The 19,390-nt window shown below is 49.2% G+C and overlaps 2 protein-coding genes across 4 annotated transcripts in view; one reads left to right on the forward strand and one right to left on the reverse strand.

Annotated features, from left to right (window-relative positions):
• Positions 1-1,212: 1,212 nt before the first annotated feature.
• On the reverse strand, positions 1,213-18,868 carry LOC139600261 (serine/threonine-protein kinase pim-1-like). Its single transcript, XM_071448328.1, is given in 8 exon segments — positions 1,213-3,035; positions 3,313-3,489; positions 3,704-3,842; positions 3,844-4,071; positions 4,281-4,322; positions 4,412-4,766; positions 17,886-18,022; positions 18,707-18,868. Coding segments are annotated over 8 exon segments (1,380 nt in total). The 3' UTR covers positions 1,213-2,895.
• Positions 18,829-19,390, forward strand: part of MAP4K3 (mitogen-activated protein kinase kinase kinase kinase 3) — a 65,381-nt gene continuing 64,819 nt past the window's right edge. For all 3 annotated transcript variants that reach the window (XM_071423732.1, XM_071423742.1, XM_071423751.1), the window contains exon 1: positions 18,829-19,091. In XM_071423732.1, the coding sequence (XP_071279833.1) occupies positions 18,981-19,091 (111 nt within the window). In that variant the 5' untranslated portion in view covers positions 18,829-18,980. The remainder of the gene's footprint in view (positions 19,092-19,390) is intronic.

The following is a 19,390-nucleotide window of genomic DNA, read 5'->3' on the forward strand; positions in this document are numbered from 1 at the left end:
TGGTGTGGAGCTAAGGTTTTACTGGGTGCGCTTACTCAGCAAAACAGAAAAATGGGGGAGATATGGGCCTTGGAATGGATATCTCCTCCACTTCAACAGCATAAAACCCTTCTTCAAAAAATTGAAATTTTAGCTGATTTGCTCAAAAAGGGTCGTGAATGGGCATTACAGATTACGGGAAAGGAACCTGATCAGATACAGATACCAATGAAGAAGGATACATTGACCTGGTACCTGACAAACAGTATGGAATTACAAGAGGCTCTGTTGGGAGCCGGTAGTGTGATTGCCACTGATGATATTCTCAATATACCGTTGAATTGGATAGGGCAGTGGGGTTGGATTCAATGCCCAAAAAGATCACAGAAGCCCCTGTTGGATGCTATAACAGTTTATACGGATGCAGGAAGGAAATCCAAAACTGCTGCAGTAACCTGGCAGGAAGAGGGACAATGGCACCATCAAATACTCCAGGCTTCTGAGTTGGATACTTTACAAACGATGGAGCTATTGGCTGTATGGGCTATGATGCATTTCTTTGGGCCTCTCAACATTGTGACAGATTCTTTGTATGTTGCAGGAGTGTGTGAATGAATAGAGGATGCCTCTATAAAAGAGGTTCAAAACAGGAGGTTGCATGAACTGTTCATACAGTTGCAGAGAGCAATTAAGCTAAGAAAGCATTCTTTTTGTGTTATCCATATCAGAAGTCACAAATGGGATATTGGTCTGGGAGAAGGTAACATGCGAGCAGATAAATTAGTCTCAATCACACAAGCAACTCCAATTCCCAAGCAAACTATAGCCAGAGAGGCACACTCCATGTTCCACCAGAATGCAAAAGACCTTCATAGAGAATTTCAGATATCTATGGAGGAGGCACGGGCAATAGTCAAAGCCTGTCCTATATGTAGTCATCATAATGGAGGCTGTGGACTAGGTCTGGGAGTTAACCCAAGAGGGCTGAACACAAATGAGACCTGGCAAATGGATGTCACACATGTTGCTGAGTTTGGGAGGTTGAAGTACGTGCATGTTACCATAGACACTTATAGTCATTTTATATGGGCCACAGCACAGACTGGTGAGAAAGCAGGGCAGGTGGAGAGACATCTTAGCAGTTATGAGAGTGCCATAGCGCATCAAGACAGATAACGGGCCTGCCTACTGCAGCAAAAGAATAAAGCAATTCATGCAAATGTGGGGGATAGAACACGTGACAGGCATCCCTAATTCTCCTACAGGGCAAGCGATCGTAGAGAGAGCAAATGGTACCTTGAAAACATATCTGAGTAAATACACAGATATCAGAGAGCCACAAGAAAGCTTGCTGAAGTGTTTATTTGTTTTGAACCACTTGTGTGTTTTCAGGGGAAATAAAGTTCCTGCTGTTATTTGTCATTATGTACAGGAAAAGGATGGTGTGAAGCAAGATGTATGGGTGAGATACAGAGATCCTAAAACAGGACAATGGCAAGGTCCTGCTAAGGTGTTATATTGGGGTCACGGGTATCTTTGTGTTTCTACCCCTACAGGATCTCTGTGGGTACCTGCTAAGTGGACCCGAGCAGCTGTGTTTGATGGAACACCTCGATCAACTGAGCGAAGAGGATCGTCAGCGAGTGGAGGCGAGGCTGTTGATCATCCTTCGACCAATACTTCTTAAACCGAAAGGACAGTGTAGTTTTGCCATCGATCAAGCAGTTGATCGGTGCAAATCTGTTGATAATATATTAAGCTTGCATTTAGTGCTTTCTGATCTTGAATTTGAAAAGCCATGGTTGTGAAGAATTTGAGGGCATGTGTTGCATGAATCTTTCTGATCATGCACAGTCTGTTCACTCACAGCTCTCTGAATTGCGGAGGTTAACTGGGAACTTACAGGTAGAATCAGGCCTTGGTATTGGTGGATGGCTCAAATCTTTAAGCTTAGGATCATGGTTATGCTCTATTGTTAAGGTTGGCATTATAGTAGCCATTGTAGCTTTGTTGTTAGTATTAATTTTACCGTGTTTTTGTATATGCTTACAGAATATGGTGCAAAAGATGATATCTGCCATATTCAATCAGACCATGCTTGTTCAACAGAAAAACAGGGGAAATGTGGAGAGCTTTGTGGATAATTGGCTAGCTGAGAAAGGTCACTTTGATATAATACCGTTGGATAAGTTTCAAGGAGACAAGCTGGGGATTAAGTAGTCAGTGTCCAATCACTGACAAGAGTCATGGTGACCTTGCTGCAACATGAAGATGGGGCAGAGAATCTTTTGCCAGAAAAATGAAGATAGCCTTGGTAGAATAGCCACAGGAATGTAGATGTAGAAACAAAATAATCATTAGAGCATAGAAGTAGGTGTGGTTGATTTATGTGTGTTTAACAATAATGAGCTCAGCTTTGTAATATGTATAAGCTTCATTAACACCAATATAAATATGTGTGAGCTATCAATAAACTTTGGGATTTGCTGTTCACTCATATTGAGTGCCGCTTTTCCTCCACCGACCCGACAGTGCAGAGCGTGTCCTCCAGGCAGGGGCCGCAGCCAAAGCCAATCAGCTCTGCCCTGCCAGCAGCCAGCTCCAAGATGGTGTTCCCAGCTCCACGTCATGCTCCAGAAGAACACGCCAGCTGTGCCTCGGCTTGTGGGGACATCATAATGTCATTGAGCTGCAGGGGGATGTTTCTCCTGTCCCAGTCCGTGGCAACTTCACCACACTGCCACCAATTCTCCAACAGGACATGGAGCACTGAGCTCCCTCCACACCTTGCCAGGGACCAGTGGAAGCATCTCCTCAGCTGCACTCTCGGCTACACTCTGTGCCACAGCCACAGGGAAATGCTCTGGGGTTTTCATCCAGTACCACAAGACACATGCAGCTAGTACTTGCTGGATCCTACTGTGCAGAAGGATGGATCTCTGCTGTCTCCTGGGCCACATGGGGGTCCAGCAGCCAAGAATGCTCAAAAAGGTCTTCCAAGGATGGCCTCTCTGTGGGATCCATGTATAAACACCACCTGATGAGGTGCTGGCACTCTGCAGAGACAAACCAGAAACCGCTGGTCAGCGGGACAACGTTTCTGTCCATGCTCTCCCGGATTCAATGGTGCCCAGGCCACACTAGGAGGGCTCGGGGCTGCACACAAAGCTTCCCATCAATCCTCCCTTTCAGAGGAGAGCAGCACAGAGGCACACGTGCCACCTCCTCCAGCTAAGCCCAGGAGATCAACCTCCTCACTAGCAGGATGCTCATGTGCCAGCTGCCCTCTCCCAATCCTTTTCTTCCTCCCATGTGTTGAAGGCTCATCCCCACCTTCAGACACCCGGGATGGGAAGAAGAGCTGGCCCCGGATGATGTCCTCACTGGTGTGGAAAGGAAGGTGCCCACAGACCAGCTCATACAGCAGGATGCCCAAGGGCCAGATAGTGGCTGGCTGGCCATGGTAGCAGCCAAAGAGGATCCACTCCGGTGGGCTGTACTCCAGCGTTCCTATGGGACACGGGTGCAGCTCATCAGGCCCATGGTGCTCCCTCCCTCCCTGCCAGCCAGCTCCCGTTCCACAACAGCCAGCCCCTGTCCCGCCGAAAAGCAACTTGGCTGCAGCCGGCTGAAGGACGATTCCCCGTCTTTCCCTCCCTCTTCCTCCTCTGCCAGCAAAGGGGGCAACCTCCGCTGCCCGGCTGAGCCCTGGCTCTGGGCGCACCTGACATCCGCGTGTAGAACGAGTCCTGGAGGATCGTGCCGCACCCGAAGCCGATGAGTTTCGCCTCGCCTGTGGCCAGGTCGGCCAGGACGTTCTCGGCCTTGATGTGGCGGTGCAGGACGCCGCAGCTGCTGCAGTGAGTGCCGCACAGCCTCCAGCACCTGGCCGAACAGCCCCCGCGCCACGGGCTCCGTCAGGAACCCCCGCTCGTCCAGGAAGTACCAGAGCTCCTGACAGCGCTCCGGACGCTCCGTGACCAGCGCGAAGCCGTCGGGCAGCTCGAACCAGTCCAGGAGCCGCACGACGCCGCGGAAGCCAGGGCACGACTCCATCCACAGCAGCGCCAGCTCCAGGGGCACAAGGGCGCCCTTGTGCTGCGGGGGGACCGCGATGCCGTCAGCGGGGCCGCTGCTGCGCCGCGCCCTCGGCACCCCCTGCCCGGCCCGGGACGCTGCGCGGCCCCCGCTCACTCCACGCCCGCTCCCCTCGCAGCGCCCCGGCTCCCGCCCTGCCGGGCCCCGCCTCAGCCCCGCCCGGCACGCCCCGCCGGCTGCTGCCGCTGGCCCCGCTCACTCGCCCATTCCGAGATGCGGTCCCGGGACACTCGCTTGATGGCCACCTGCGAGCTAAGGAGAGCGGCGCGCTGAGCTCGCTGCCCGCCGCCTGCCGACCCGGCACCGTCTCCTCCGACCCGGCCCCGTCTCTTACCGGGGCGCCGTCGGCGAGCCGGGTCCCGGAGCAAACGATGCCGCAGCCGCCGCTGCCCAGCAGCGGGCCCTCCCGGTAGAGCTGTTCCAGGGGAGGCTTCTCCGCCCGTGCGGGCGGCACCGCGCTCTCGCCATTCTGCCCGGGGCACACGAACGCCCCGGGCACCGGCGGCTCGGGGCCGGCGACCGAACTGGCGAGCGGCGGAGCTCGGACCGGGAAAGCTCCTGAGGGAGCTCCCGGGGACGGGGCGGGAGCCGGGCGGCCGCGGCGCGGCTGCGAGCGGAGCCGTGGGAGGGGCTTTGTTCGGGGCCGGGGCCGGGCCAGAGCTCGCACCAGGCGGAGCCAGAGGACGGTGCTGCCCCAGCACACCCAGAGGGAGGAACTCTTCCAGAGACTCTTGCAGAGGCGCTACAGCCAGTCCGGAGGGAGCCTGGCGGAGGCGAGACCGCGGCGGGCCGGGCAGGGTCGGCCAGGGGACCGACCCACCCACGGGCGCCTTGCGGGACGCGGCATGAGCCGGGCTGGGAAAGGCGGAACAAGGACGGAACGGGACGAGATGGGACGGGAGTGGAGGGAGTGTTAGACGGAGAAGGGGACGGAGAGCGAGCGGAAAACCGATTGAGAGAAGCGCTGCTGCTGCTGCGGAGCCGCCGGAGCTCGCGGCCGTTCCTCCATTGCCTCCGCGACCCAACGGAGGAGCCGCCGCGCGTCCCGTGGAACGAAAGAAGGAAACAAACAAATAAAAACCCAAAGCAATTCCTATTAGAGAAGTAACCAGAGGTCCTGACAGCGGTGTTCCAGCACCTTACCACCCTCACAGTGAAGAGGTTTTTTCTGAATATCTAGTTTAAACCTACTGTTTGGGTTAATTTTAAAGGCAGTGCTACTGCATATGCAGGTTTCCTTTCCTCAGCTGAGGGCGAGAACGGAACTGAAGGGTACATGAGCTCCCTGTACCATTGTCCTCTTACCATCCTTTATGCCGAGAGCAGGCAAAGAAACAAGTGGTTGTAGTGAAAAAGTATGGTTTTTCCAACAGCAACGTGAGCTGTTCGTTATGCACACGCAGAACTAAGCGTTCATTGCAACTTATAAATATCCTGCTCCACCAAGCGTCTGCAATTGGATCTGCAAACACTGGGAAAGACATGAAGAGGTTTTGCTGTAATCGCCTCTGCCTGTGACTGCAAACGGATCGTGTCTTTACCCCATCCCGGTTCAGGTGGCAGAGGAACAAACTGCCTCAAGGTACCAAAGGAAAATTACTTGAAACATTTGTCTACAGTGCTGGATGGTGTTCTGAGGAGAAAGGTGGATGATATATTGACATAATGGGAATATGACACCTACACATACCCCTCAAAAAATGCAACTGGAGCACCAATCAAGCTTGGAAATTTCAGGTTTTTCTTCTAAATCTTTCCTCAGTTCCATGATGGGGCACAAAATATTTTTTTTCGTGATATTCCATAACGTTTGATTGCTTACTTTTTATATACAAAAATGTAGAACAGCTGTGGAAAAATAAGTCCCCTCAAAAAAGTGTTCTCTGATTAAGATTTTCTGAAATATTAAAAATATAAAAGCACTATCATAGTATTTTCTTCTAATATTGAAGATCTTCCCCAGCAGAGAACAGTTATGTACAGACAGTGCAGTATGTTCTCCATCCTCACACTGGGGAGGTTTTACACTGACTCCCCAAAACAGCTTTCACGCCACAAGAGACAGGAACTGTGTCTCTGATAAGGTTTTCTTGAGCTATGATAAAAATAATTTAAGCAAACATTTTTATTACCTGTGGTAAGTAATTTTCTGTAAGCAAAATTATCACTACTGTTGCTTTAGTCATGATCCTATTTTCACTAGAGTCCTGTTCACGTTAAGTCAAATTAACAACATTCATTTCCTGTGCATTACCCCATAGGCTCTATCCTGTGATTACATTAAATTGTTGTTTTGAATGGACTTCTAATAGAAGCTTTTTGGGAAAATGCAATAATATATAGGCAAATCTAGTGTTAATGAATGTATTTTTACAGTTAACATTACTTTTATTTTTGGAGCCCCAGCATGGTGGAGCAAAAAGAGGAGCAAAAATGCATCTGCCTCGCCCACCTCGCTGGGCAGCTGAACAAAGCAGCTGCCATAAGGCAGAGCTGATTCAAAGAACAAACTCTCAGGCTGAGGGTGGATCTGTCAACTCTTGCACAGAGACACAAAGGGAGAAATGGAGAGGTGTCCTTTCTTTGAAATTCCCAGGAAGGCTAAGAGAAGCGCTATAAATGGGCTTCTACCATTCAACCCACAAACACAGATGCAAAAGGAACTTCTGCAAACTTGCACCTGTACTTAAGAGGATAAATCAATGTAATTTTTTATCAGACACCACCATGAATCAGAAGAAAACCCTAAACCACTATTTAATTTTAAGCAAAATCTTTATTTTATTTTATAGGCTTGTTTGTATCAAAAGCAGTTATTTCAAAATCAAATACACATAAAATTCAGCATGTAAATAGGCTGAAGTTGTCATTGGTTAAGATCTATTGGTGAAAGATGAGGGCTCTGAATGACATTTTAACAGCTTTGTGGGGGAACAAATAAAACTGTGGGGCATGTGATCCCCTTTTGTGTCTTTCAGTTTTCATGGGGTTTAATTAACTTAAGGTTATCTTGAGTGTGGCTTTACACTCATCCTAGACCATAATGGTAAACTTGTAAATATCACAAAAATACATATAATGAGAGGGTTTTTTTCTCTCTAATGGGACCACACACAAGGCAAATCCAGATAAAATGTTGCTTGTAACTTAAATGTACACATGAGCTCATAAAGCTCAGTGTTGAACTGTTGATGTTTTGCAGTAGGAGTATTTTAAATGAAGAGACATTACTCCTAAAAGGTGGAATCTCTTTTCCTTCATGAGATGGATTTAAGGAAATAATTTTATTACCTCATTCTGGACCTTAAAGCCTGTGTCTAGGTGAGTCCTATATAGGAAATTCACAAAATTCAGACAAAAGCGAGGTGGTTTTCCCATGTGCATGGATGATGAAGTATGTGGGGGGTTTTTTTGCTATGTTGCAATATTATTTTTTACAGGAATGGTAAGAAATATTATTTCCTATTAATAACAATATATGTATCTTGATTTCTTACTTTAGAGATGTGATTTGCTTTGGTGTCAAGGATAATGAGTTACTTTAATGTCAAGCTTTTCTAATATGCAACAAATACTTCTGTTTCTATCACTGGTCAGAAGCTGTTACTTTCCAATGTTTTGAGAAGAACTGTAGGTTATTTGTCCTTTCTCTTGTAGATAAAATTGTTGTGTTGCAAGTGTTGATCCAAGAAGCATCTCTAGTTCTGGAAAGGCTGGCATAGAATCACAGTGGGGTCTAGGTGAGAAGGGATGCTGGAGATCTTTCATCCTGTCATCTGCTGGGAGTGAGGCTAACTCCAAAGCTACGTCAGATTGCTCAGGGCCTTGTCCAGTCAGTTTTGAGCACCTGGAGGGATGGAGGACCTTTAATCTTGCCCTTTCACATGCTGGTTACACTCTGGCCAGTACAGCCTAGCATGTGACCGGCCTTCATCATCACAAGGGTGCAGTGTAGCACCATTGTCAAGAGAACTGACAGTTCCCAGGATGCAGAAGCTCCTGGGAAATACATCAGAGACTCTGGTTCTGGCAGATGCCAAGTGATTTGGGCTGTAAACCGATCCTTGGAAGGAGAAAAAGGGGATGAAGAGAAATTAACATGGGGTTCCTAGGCATTTGTCAGTGTGTATCTGAACATCTGTGCTAAGTGCTCTGAAGATCAGCTCTTCTTTTGCATTTTGCTTGCAAAGATGTACTAAATGTTCAGAAGCAGCAATTAATTTGCAACCATGCAGCCCACTGTTAGGAGTCATACTCTCATAGCACTAATAACAGGGAACCTGCAAGCTAAACCACACTCTCATGCATCTTTCACTTCCCAGTCTGCATTGGGTTGGTGGCTTTATAGTGTTGTTTGTGAGAATAAGAATAGGAGCATGAACCTGGCTGCATAACCCATGGAAGAGCTGGCAGGCAGTTTTGCAAGGTGAGCAGGGGCTTAGCTGCTGCTCATTTCTCAGGGTGTCACAGATAAAGACCTGCCTTTATTCTGCAGCATTGCCATTGCCTTCAGAAAGCTTTGGCTCTGTGACTTTGAATGTTCTATTGGGAAGAAGCTGAAGATCACAAAAGACATACAGCTCCTACTGGATATTGTCCCAGAAATGGATACCTTTCACATGCTTGGGGTTTTATGTAAATATCATGATGGTTTGTGACATTCATCAGCTTCAGGTTTGCTTTATTCCAAAGATTCTCTACTTCTGTGGTCTGATCCTGTGCAGGCTGGGGAAGTCTGAATCCTTTACTTGTCGTAAGGAGGTTGTTGTGGCTTGTCTTGCAAGCTGTGGAAGTGGCAGTGCAGGCTATCAAGAAATGAGTTTGTTGCAGAGGCCACACTCACAAATATTCTTTACAAGGCATGGTAACAGCAGAAAGGAGAAAGAGAAAAGGATGACAGCATGGCCAGGCAAATAAAGCAATAATCTTTCTTGGAAGAGGTCTACTTTCTAAAATCATAGGCCTTCCTTGCAGATTTACTAGCAGGCTTTCACCAGTCCCCCTTGGCAGGAAGGATCTCAAACCAGAAAACACTGGTGTGTATTTTCCTTTCTGTTCCTGTATATTGGGATATCCAGCTCACCACCTGATCTGCTTTTAGGTGTTTCCTTTCAGCCTTCACTCTGTCATTTTGCCTCAGAGTTGAGCCAAGCTAATAGTGGGCTGCTTCAACTGGGCACTTCAAACCATCTGCTCCTTTTATTTCATTTCTTGGCTGAAAAGAAGCCCCTTCTGTAGGACTGGTCTTCAGTAAGTGTTGATCGATCTCACCCAGTGCAGGAATGTGGTGGCAGTATGGTGAAGGTGAGGCAGCGCCACAGAATGGCAGGAGAATCTTCTGTCAGTTTCCACTGATCATCCTTCCCTTGGCCCATCCTTTTCTGGTCTTATTTACTCTGTTGGGCCATCCTAAGCAAAATATTTCCTTGGGAAGTTGGAGGTGAGGAAGGGAATTCATCACCATGAATGGCTGGCACCATCAGTAAGATTTCCACTTGTCATGAACAGAACCAGGCTACTCTTCTTTCCTTTCCCCTCTTTCAAAGTCAAGTGTAATCCTTCCTCATATACTAGGAAGAGTGGATTGCAAAAAATGGTCAATTTTCCCATTTTCTGAGTTTGAAAGCCATTAAGAATCAGTGGAACAGGTAAAGGACAGATCTTTTAAAGTTTCCAAAGCAAAAGCTCGCTTCAGAATTGCCTTTTCTACCTGAGAAGTTTTTTCTGCCCTGGGAAGGGTTTTCATTTGCAGACTGGTGGGAGGCTCAAGCAACCCAAAAATGGGGTTTGAAGGTGCCTTTGATCCATGGAAGAATACCAAGGCTGAAAAAGCTGGATCCATATTCCTTGCTAAACTAATGAAAAGAACTCATTAGGTTAGAAATGTTTGGGAGTTAGGTTAGGGCCTATTTATCCCATTTAGGAAGTTATGAAGTTAGGGAATTTAAATTCCATTTGGAGATGCAGGTTACTGAGTAGAGCCATGATGCTTGACATGCTTAGGTGTTTTAATATTTGCAGCTGGCATCTGAAGGTTCAGTGGTGTTGAGTTCTGCACAGACAGAACAGGATGAACACCTAACCTTCATAATGTAAATCCTGATAATCCTTGAAAAGCAGTATGGCAGTGATCCAGTGGAACCCTGCTGATTGGAACAAATCATGTGCCATTTGTTAGCTCACCTCACTTTCTTTGGGCATCTTAAGGTACTGCTTTTCTCTCTTTCATTTTAAGGAGAGGTGGAAGATGCCTAAAAGTCTTTAAAATCTTTGTATTGTAAAATAGTGTTATGTGATAAGAGTCCCAAAATCCTTGTTTAGTCAAAGTCTCTTGGTGTTGAGAGGAGATTCTTTCGTAAAGCAAGACTTTGCCAAAAGGTTTGTCAAGCATTGGAGCAGGCTGCTCAGGGAAGTGGTTGGGTCACCAACCCTGGGGTGTTTAAAAGATGTGCAGATGTGGCACATAAGAACATGGTTTAGTGGTGGATTTTACAGTGTTAGATTAATGGTTGGGCTGGATGGTCTTAATGGTTTTTTTCCAACCTAAATGATTCAATTAAACTGTAAAACCAAATGTGGTAATATTAAATGTAAATGTATTTTCACCTTCAGCAATATTTTTAGAAGCACATCTTGCCTGAAGCAGTTTCCTGCTCTTTTTGAGAGCTGGATGTATGTTTTCCCATGTGTTTTGCAGCATTACTTTAAAGCTTATTTCTGGTGAGTTTGAGATGTTGTTATTGAGATCTCCTGGAGTGGAAAATAAACTATTTTCTGTGTTATTTCTTTGCAGCACTTGCATGTGTCTACTGGGTATGCTTTAGCTTTTTCATGTGAAGAGAAGAGATTTCTAGCAAAAAGAACGTTTTTCCTCACTTGGTAATGTTACTCCAAGGGCACAGTGTGGAAGACAGAAAACTTGCCAAGTGGATGAACAACTGAGAATGATGTCTACCTGCAAAGAAACATGTGGAAAAATTCTACCAAAAAGAGAGAGCTCTTAGTAGTTCTTTCAGCCTATACAAAAGGTATTTGTGAGGTAGGAGGGGGATGGTCTAATTCAAGGCTTTCCTATTGCTGTTGATCTGACAGTGAAGTATTTTTATAGAAAATTACTGCAAATTGCTTTCAGATGCTACATTGGACAAGCATTTGCATCTTGGCAAGTTGAGATGGACTCATGCATTGTGTTCCTCTGCTATGATTAGGATGGAGATACAATTAGTAGTGTGTCTGGAGTTTGGGCTGTTTGGGTTTTTGTTGCTTTCTTTTGTTTGTTTTTTCCCTTGATTCTGGCAAGGTGCTTTGGGTGGGTAAGTGAAGAGACTTTAAAGGCTAATTGTATTTCAGGAGACTAAAACTTCCTGTTGTTGAGATCTACTTCTAGACCTCCCAAGCTGCATTCTATGGTTGTGATCCCTGCTGCTTTGCCTGATGCTGCAGGAGTTTTGCTCTCATGTCTGTCACTGCCTTTCCAGCAGTCACAGGCTCCTGGAAGATGTCCCCTCTGCCTTCTTCTCACCAAACTACACAAGACCAGCCCTCTCTCCTCAGAGGCACTGTGTTCCAGGTCTCTAACCATTTTTGTAGTCTCAGGTGGCTCCTCTACTCTTTTGCCACATCCCTTCTGAACTGGAGGACCTAATGCTGGACACAAATCCTGGAGAGGCCTCACCCTCTGGACAGAGCAGGTAGAAATCACTCTTCTGGCTGTGCTAGACATGTGGCTGCTAGTGCAGCCTGTTTATCTTATCTGTGATGGGAACATATTTCTGGTAAATGGTCAGCCTGTTGTCTGCTGAAACCCCAAGTCCTTCTCAGAAGGGCTGTTGAGCAGATTGAATCTTCCAACCTGGCTGAATGCACAGAGTTGTGTCACCCCTTGTGCAGAGCTCTGCTCCTCTCCTCCTTGGACACCACAGGGTGCTACTTCTCATGTTGACTGAGGCCCCTCTGGGCAGCCATTTGTTAGGTGGCCACCCTCCCAGTTTATTGTCACCAGTGGCTGTTCATGCTCTTCACCCAAAGTAGAACCAAGATGAAACTTCATGTTGATCTGAATCTATAAACCCCCTGGAGGGAGTATTTCTGTCTTGACCTGCGTAGGACAAGACAACCACACAAACAGGTATGAGATGACTCCAACAGGACCTACCTGTTTGCTGAAAGACATTGCTCAGTGGTAAAGCCAAGCATGGAAGTCCAGGAAAGGCTGACCACAAAGCTCTACTTAGTGCTGTTGCTGGTTTCTCCTACCATTGCTTCCAGGCATCTTGATTGTTCCCAGATCAATTAATTGATCTGTTGGGTTTTAGTCTGCTTTGTATGGTAGTGCTTCCTAGCCTCATTTGGCAGTGACTTTTTCTGCTGTCGTCTAATAACCATCTAATTGATGGTTATTGCATTAAGGCAATACTTTAGTGTTCCACCACCCTTGCCTCTCAGCTCCCCTTCTTTCTTCTCCCACCCCTTTGTCCTTCAAGCAACCTTTCTCTCCCATCTCCCTTCTTTTCTTCCCAGTCCTATGCTCACAGTGATCTGTACCTGACCCTTTCCCTCTGCCATTCCCTTTCGTGTTCACCTTGTACCATCCACCCTTACTGCACAATGGACTTCTCTGTTCCATCAACAGAGCCTGCTCCATTCCTGACAGAGCTCATGCCCTTTGCAGGGCAGCCCAGGGGACCTTCCAGGGGCCTGTCCTATTCTTTCCCTGTGTTCCATAGGTGTGAAACACTGCTCCAGCAATGAATGTGTGGATGCTGTGGATCATGGGCAACACTGGCGCTTGTGTGATGGAGGGGGAGGGATTGTAACCTTGGATGAATTCTGACAGAATCTCCTCCCCTCATGTTCAGTGAAATGTTTGGCATTTCTCAATGAGCCATGGCTGAACCTCAAGGATTTTGGTCCTATTATCAGCTTCACATGAGGATTTGCTAGCTCTGAGAGACATCCTGTCCTGGGTAATAAAAAAAGGGGTGGAGTCTCTACCACTATTGTCTCATTTTGAGACAATTTATGGAGTGGAGACTCCAAACTAAGTTGCCTCCTGACAGTGTTTAACCTCTCTCCCTTCTACCAATAAGACAAGTGCAAAGAGATATAAATGAAAAAATAACAATTTACTAAAAGAAAACATAGCAATAACCACAAGATACAAAGGTAAATGGTTCAGCCTCAACCCACAAATGCAGAAAAGGTATTTCCAGTTTGTCCCCAAATAAGGGATGGCACTGTTCCCACTCTGGGCCATATGGCAAATGAGTCTCTGTAGTTTAAAAACTCCCTCCTCCAGACAAACAAATAATAGGGAATGGGGGAAAAACAACCGGGAAAAACTGTTTGTCTGAAAGAAGTCAATGTTGCTGAGGTCCCACACTCCCTCACCTCTCTGCTTCTGAGGGAAGAGTCCCTGAACTTCCAGGGGCTTTATGCTGGAAACCACATCCTCCAGCTGTGACATGGTGGTATTAAACACCAAACACTGAAGTTCTTCCCTCCCTATTCCTTTTTTCTTCTAACCATACCAACTGTTTGATTCCATACCACCCACAGCATGGCAGGGGCAGGGTTTTCAGCTCAAAGAGTCTCACTTAGGACCGATGTTTATAGGGTCACAAGGTGATTTGCTTTAGTTTGGTAAATTTCCATCCTGGCCACAATCCATGTTGGCAGTTAATGGAATTTTCTGAAGCCCACCAAAAATTGTACCACTTCACTTGGGCAACACCTCGGGTAAGTGATATCCCAAGGCTGTGAGGGGATGGCTGATTATCCTGCTCTCATTCCCTACCTTGGTCAGGCAATAGATGTTCCTAGTACAGTCATGGCAGCTCCACCTTGGCCATCAAGAGCTCCTGGTGTGGTCCACGGGATACTGTCCAACATATTACACAAAGGCCAAAGCCTAATGGGAGTTCTTGAGATCTTAGAGTGGCCTAGAGGAGCAGGAGAAGAAACACCACAGTCACGAAGAGCAGACCAGCAACATGCTGGATGAGGATTTGCTTCAAAAGAAGCTGTTGGCTGCCAGAACACACCTGCAAAGAACAGCTGCAGCCCAGAAATCCAGCCATGATCCTTCTCCAGTCTGTTTCTACCAAACCCAAGAAATTAAGAGTGGGCACACAAGCAGGAGGAAGTGGAGGAACATCTAGAAATAGCCATGAGGGCAGCTGGTCAGTGCCAGGCAGACCTGCAGTAGGAGTGATCCCACACCTATGAGTGAGTACCTGTAAGTAGAAACTGCTGCTGCAGCAATGCTCCTACAAACCAGCAGTTTTTTGTTATGCTATGAGCTTCCCACTATCATATAAACCATATAATCATACAGCTTCAGCCATATGACCTTCAGAATGTGGGCGCAGCATGGTTTTGTGCAGTGATACACTTCTTGTTCTTTATTTCCTTCTAGAGTTCAAATCTAAAGTAGTTTGGATGGAAAGAAATGCTCCAGTTTCTAAATTCTGTGGAGTTTCCATGCAGACAGGTCCTGCCATAATTATTTTTAGCATGTGGCTTCTGCTGTCAGTTTCTGACATGGCTCCTGCTGGACCCTTCCCAGGGAAATCAGAATGTGGGGCTTCAAGCTGTTACCCTGGATCCACCAGCAGCAATGGCCAGTGCACAGATGGCCAGCAGCACTCATAAAACATAACCTATTACATGGGAGCTGGATTTCTTCCCTTCCCCTTGTCCTTTCCAAAAGGATACTGCTTCTCTCTGAAAGACACAAACAAGTATTTCCCAGAAATGTAAAAACATGAGGAAATGCTTACTACTGGGCTTCTGGGGAAAAATGATCAGTGTGTTTCCTCTCACACTATAGTCATGCCCCTCTTGATAAAGAAAAACCTTCCTAGAAAAGGTTTGATCTGCAGCAGGAGAAACAAGGCTCTGACTAATGCAAAATTGTGTGCAGGAACTCTGCCTGCTGGGAACTGGCTATTGCTAACTTCCCTCCAGCAGCCCATGCTGGCCACTGGCAGTGCTGGCTGAAACATGAACTTGCTGCAGAGAGAGAAGGAGGCAGGGATCAGCCTGGACCTCATGCAGGCTTTATTTTTGCAAGAGGGGAAGGGGGGCAGGGTAAGAAAAAAGAAGGAAAAAGTGATGCAGGGGTCTGGCTGGATTCCAGCTGCCACACGCTGCACCACCAGCTGGTATCCCTGAAGGGCCACCATCTGGCAAATGCCACAGAGATGTCACCTACCTTGCCCCTGCAGCCATTGCTGCCCTGGGGCACCATTTACCTCAAAAAAGGCATTTGTGCCTTCCATGTTCTTTGCAGAACAAATGCTAGCATGAGCTCTCACTGCTGGCACCTCGCTCCTTAGCTTGACACCATGGAGGTGGCTTCTTTAAAAGGCTTTTAAAAGGCTGTGCAGTCGCTTCACAAATAAAGCAGGTACTCAGGGCAAAGGGTGCCATCCTGCAGGGTGCCCCTCCTGGAGCAAGGGCGCTGGGTGCTTTGGGAAGTGGAGCTGAGCTTGCTCAGATGAATGGGAAGCTACCAGCAAAAGGCATTTGGGAGCAGATGGGAGTGGACATGGGATGCAAGGAAAAGGTACCAAGGAGATGCTGTCTGAGGTCAGGAAGGGCTGGGGGTCAGACACTGCTCTGGGAACTGTTAAAACAGGAAGAGAGCATAGAAGAAGCCAAGTATTCTGACTGTTGGCATCGTGCTGGAAAGATTTATTGTCTTTTTTCTGTGAAGTACAATGTAGAAGTCTCATGTTTGAGGAGAGTGGAAAAATTACCAGGCTGTACAGTTGCTTTTTTACAGTCTTAGAGTCATCCCTGAAAGTGTGAGGCATAGCTCTTCTGTCTGGATATCAGGAGTGACTGCAGCAGGGTTATATCAGTATAGGACTAGTATACACTGGCATCCCACATCCATCCTTCCTTCCTTCCTTCCTTCCTGCCTTCCTTCTCTCCCTCCCTCCCTCCCTCGCTCATACCTCTACATTAATTCTTTCCTACACTTTTTAAACCAACCTGCCCTGGGACTAACAAAAATGCAGCTCTTTCCCTGACCAAGACAACCTTCAGCATTCCAGAAATAACTTTCCAGCTTCAATGTCTGATCCCACCTGGCACAAACAGGACCCTCTAAGGACACCTTCCCTCTCACAGCAGCTCCAGTCCCATAAACAAAAGGGACAGGCAGGCCAGTGGCCACTTTCCCTCTGCAGCACCATCAGATGCAGTGCCTTGCCCTTTAGTCTGGCATGGAAAGATGCCAGAGAGTTGCAAAGAGGCTTTCAACTGTGACAAATTGCATTGGTGTCACCTGGCTGGAGCCAGGTGGAGTCTGCCAATGCATGCTGGTGAAAGAACCAGAGCTCCCACTTGAAGCAGTGGCCAGGACCTGGGGCTGTAGAGCACAAACCAGCATTTGAGATCAAAGCAGGAGCAGTAGCAGCAGGATGGATGGATTGTGAACACAGCTGGAAACAACAAGGCATCCAGTCTCAGCAGGGTATTTTCTATGGCTGTGGGGTGCCATGCCACTGACTGCAGCTGGGGCTCGTGGTCCCTGAAGGCACCAAAACTCCTCAAGCTCTGGGCAGTGACTGAACTCTCATGATAATGTCCAATACCCAAATGCAGTTCTGTTGAGTTCATTTGACTTTCCTCCATGGTATTGAAGAGGAGCCCAGCCTGCCTCTCTGCAGCATATGGCTTGACTGTCCTACCACAGCCACATCCAAGGAATAGGAGGAAAAAGAGAAAGCGAGAGAAGTCTTCCCAAAGCGTGGGAAAGCAAATGACGCCTGATACTAATTTGATCTGACCTGTTTCCAAAGGCAGTGGAGGACACACCTCTCAGCTCCATCTGTCTCTTTTACTGAAGAGAAGGGACACAGACACTCCCAGAGAAACCTGTGGGTGTTTTTACAAGAGCAGAGGAAGAACAGGCAGCTGCCATGGATAGAAAGCAGGATTTAAGAGGGAAAATAATCCTGCTTTCTTCATTCATAACCATTTCTACCAAAGCAGAACTCGGCAAGAACACAATATGGGAACAACTATAAGCCAGTTCCCCTCTAATGGGATAAAAATGAAGACTGCAAGAGCAGAAGGGTGACAAGGTTATCGGCTTTCCCCAGCAGGATATCTGTCAGCCTTTCTGGATGGAGCTCAAATTCCCTGGCATTTCCTTCTGTAACTCAGTCAGAGCTGCTGCTACTTCTGAACTTGTCACAGAGCCCAGTCCCCTTGGACTGCCTCTCAGAGCATCTGTGGCAGCCCTGCACAGCTAATCTGTGCCTATCCCGGTGCTTCCGCTGCAGAAAGCAGCAAAGTGTGCCGCAAAAACCTCGGTGACGCGCCAGGAAAAATTACTGACACCTGAATCTGAATCTGGCAGGTTTGAGAACATTTTGCTTGTGAGAGCAAAGGTCATAAAACCAAGCCAAGGACAGTAATGCATGGCCCAGGGTGGTTGGAAGGACAAACACACTGATAGACAATCTGCAATTTCACAGGCATCAGCTGCCACAGCTCAAGCTCCTCTTGAGCTCCTCACAGCTTTGTTTCTGCTCTGATAATCACACATGGAAATGAGGCCAATCCCAGCCCCCTGTCCCAGTCCTTTTCAGCAGAGAGGGAAGACCCCACACCAGTGTCTTTGGCAAGGCAGGCAGGGGCAGCGAGCAGATGGCGTATCCTATTGTCCAATGTTCCCCCTCATCCCACTCTGTTTATTTCACCCATCAGTCACTGGCAGCAGAAGTGCAGTGGGAAAAGCTGTGTATGATTCACTGGCATAGAGCCCAAGATGCGCCCTTGCACCCACTCACCACACAACTTCAGGGACTGCACATCTGGGGACAAGGGTTCCCACAGCTGTCTGGTGCTTGCTCTCCACACAGAGGGGGTCGGGAGTGCAGACAGGGATGGACGCAAGCACCTCACATGCCTCCTCCGTGCTGGAAACCTGTGTGCAAGAGAGAAAATCTTACAGTGGCATCACTAGTGTGAGAGGAGGGGGGGCTTTATCCCATGGGGACATGCACAGAACTCCAAAAAGTCACAAAACAAGAGGAAGCCATCCCATGGACGAAAGGAAAACATTGCCCAGACGGAGTGCATGGGATGGGTGTCCAAAGAGGCTGTGGCAGGGAACTGGCATGTCCACAGATGTGGGGAGATCTGTAACGTGTGGCTCCCATGCCCCACTGGGGAAAGGCAGATACCTCCCAAAAGCCAGCAAGAGCCTCTGGAACTCCCGCAGGATCCATCTGGGCAGGAGGATGTGGGCAACTGGACAACGCTGGGATTTCAGTGGCTTCCCAGTTGTGTGCGCTAGGACAAGGAGCGCTGGGTTCCCACACACCCAGCTGCGGGCAAATGCCCTGTCCCAAGGTGGAGAGCCGGAGATGGATACCAGGGAACAGGGAGGGCGGTCCCTGGTGCACGGGGTCAGCACCGCGGTGTCGTTGGGCTCCGGTGCTCCAGCGGCCCGGGGCACGGGGGTTGCTGAGTTTGCGAGTCCTCAGCGGCACCCGCGGGCTCCCGAGCCCTGAGCGCGGCTGCGGGGAAGGGCGGCTGCACGCTCCGGCTCCACCTTAGCGGGAGGGCGCGCTGGGTTGCTGGGGCGGGGCGCGGGCGGTCCCCGGACCCGTGGTGCCGCTCCTCCGTTGCGGGCCGGCCCGCGGTGCCGTGACGGGACCGGCTCCGCCACAGCCCGAGCCGGCTGCGCGCACGCGCAGAACGCGTCGCCCCGGGAAGAAGGGGGGGCGGGCGCTGCCCCGCGCCTGCGCGGTGCGGCGGAGGGCGCCATGTTGGCGGGGCGGGCTGCGCGGTGGCGGTGAGCGCTCGGGGCCGCCGCGTTCGCTCCCCGTCTCCGCCCGGGGCCCGGGGGGTCGCGGCCGAGCGGGGCCTCCCCTGGCACCATGAGCGGCGGCGGAGGCGGGCGGGTGTGCGACCTGTCGCGGCGCAACCCCCAGGAGGACTTCGAGCTCATCCAGCGCATCGGTAGCGGCACCTACGGCGACGTTTACAAGGTGGGCGCTGCACCGCGACCCGGCGGGGTTGTCGCCTGTGTCCCCCTCTCCGCTGTCAAGCACCCCGGTCCTCCAAAATCTGGGAGGGCTTCCGTCGCCCGGCGGCGTGCCCTGGCCCTCCCGAGGGCAGAGAGGCCGCCCCACTCCGGCGGGGTCTGCGCCGCCGCACCGGCACGGCCCCGGTGGGCGCCCGGCCCTGCCGCCCCCGCCCGGCCGCGTCCCCCGGGCGGCAGAACCGGGCGAGGGGGCGACCCCCGGGGCCGGCGGGCGGTGCGGGACCGGCCCCGTCCCGGCTTCCG

The sequence above is a fragment of the Agelaius tricolor genome, unplaced genomic scaffold, assembly GCF_023055355.1.
Source record: "Agelaius tricolor isolate 1412-34295 unplaced genomic scaffold, bAgeTri1.0.p SCAF_1, whole genome shotgun sequence".
Lineage (NCBI taxonomy): Eukaryota > Metazoa > Chordata > Aves > Passeriformes > Icteridae > Agelaius > Agelaius tricolor.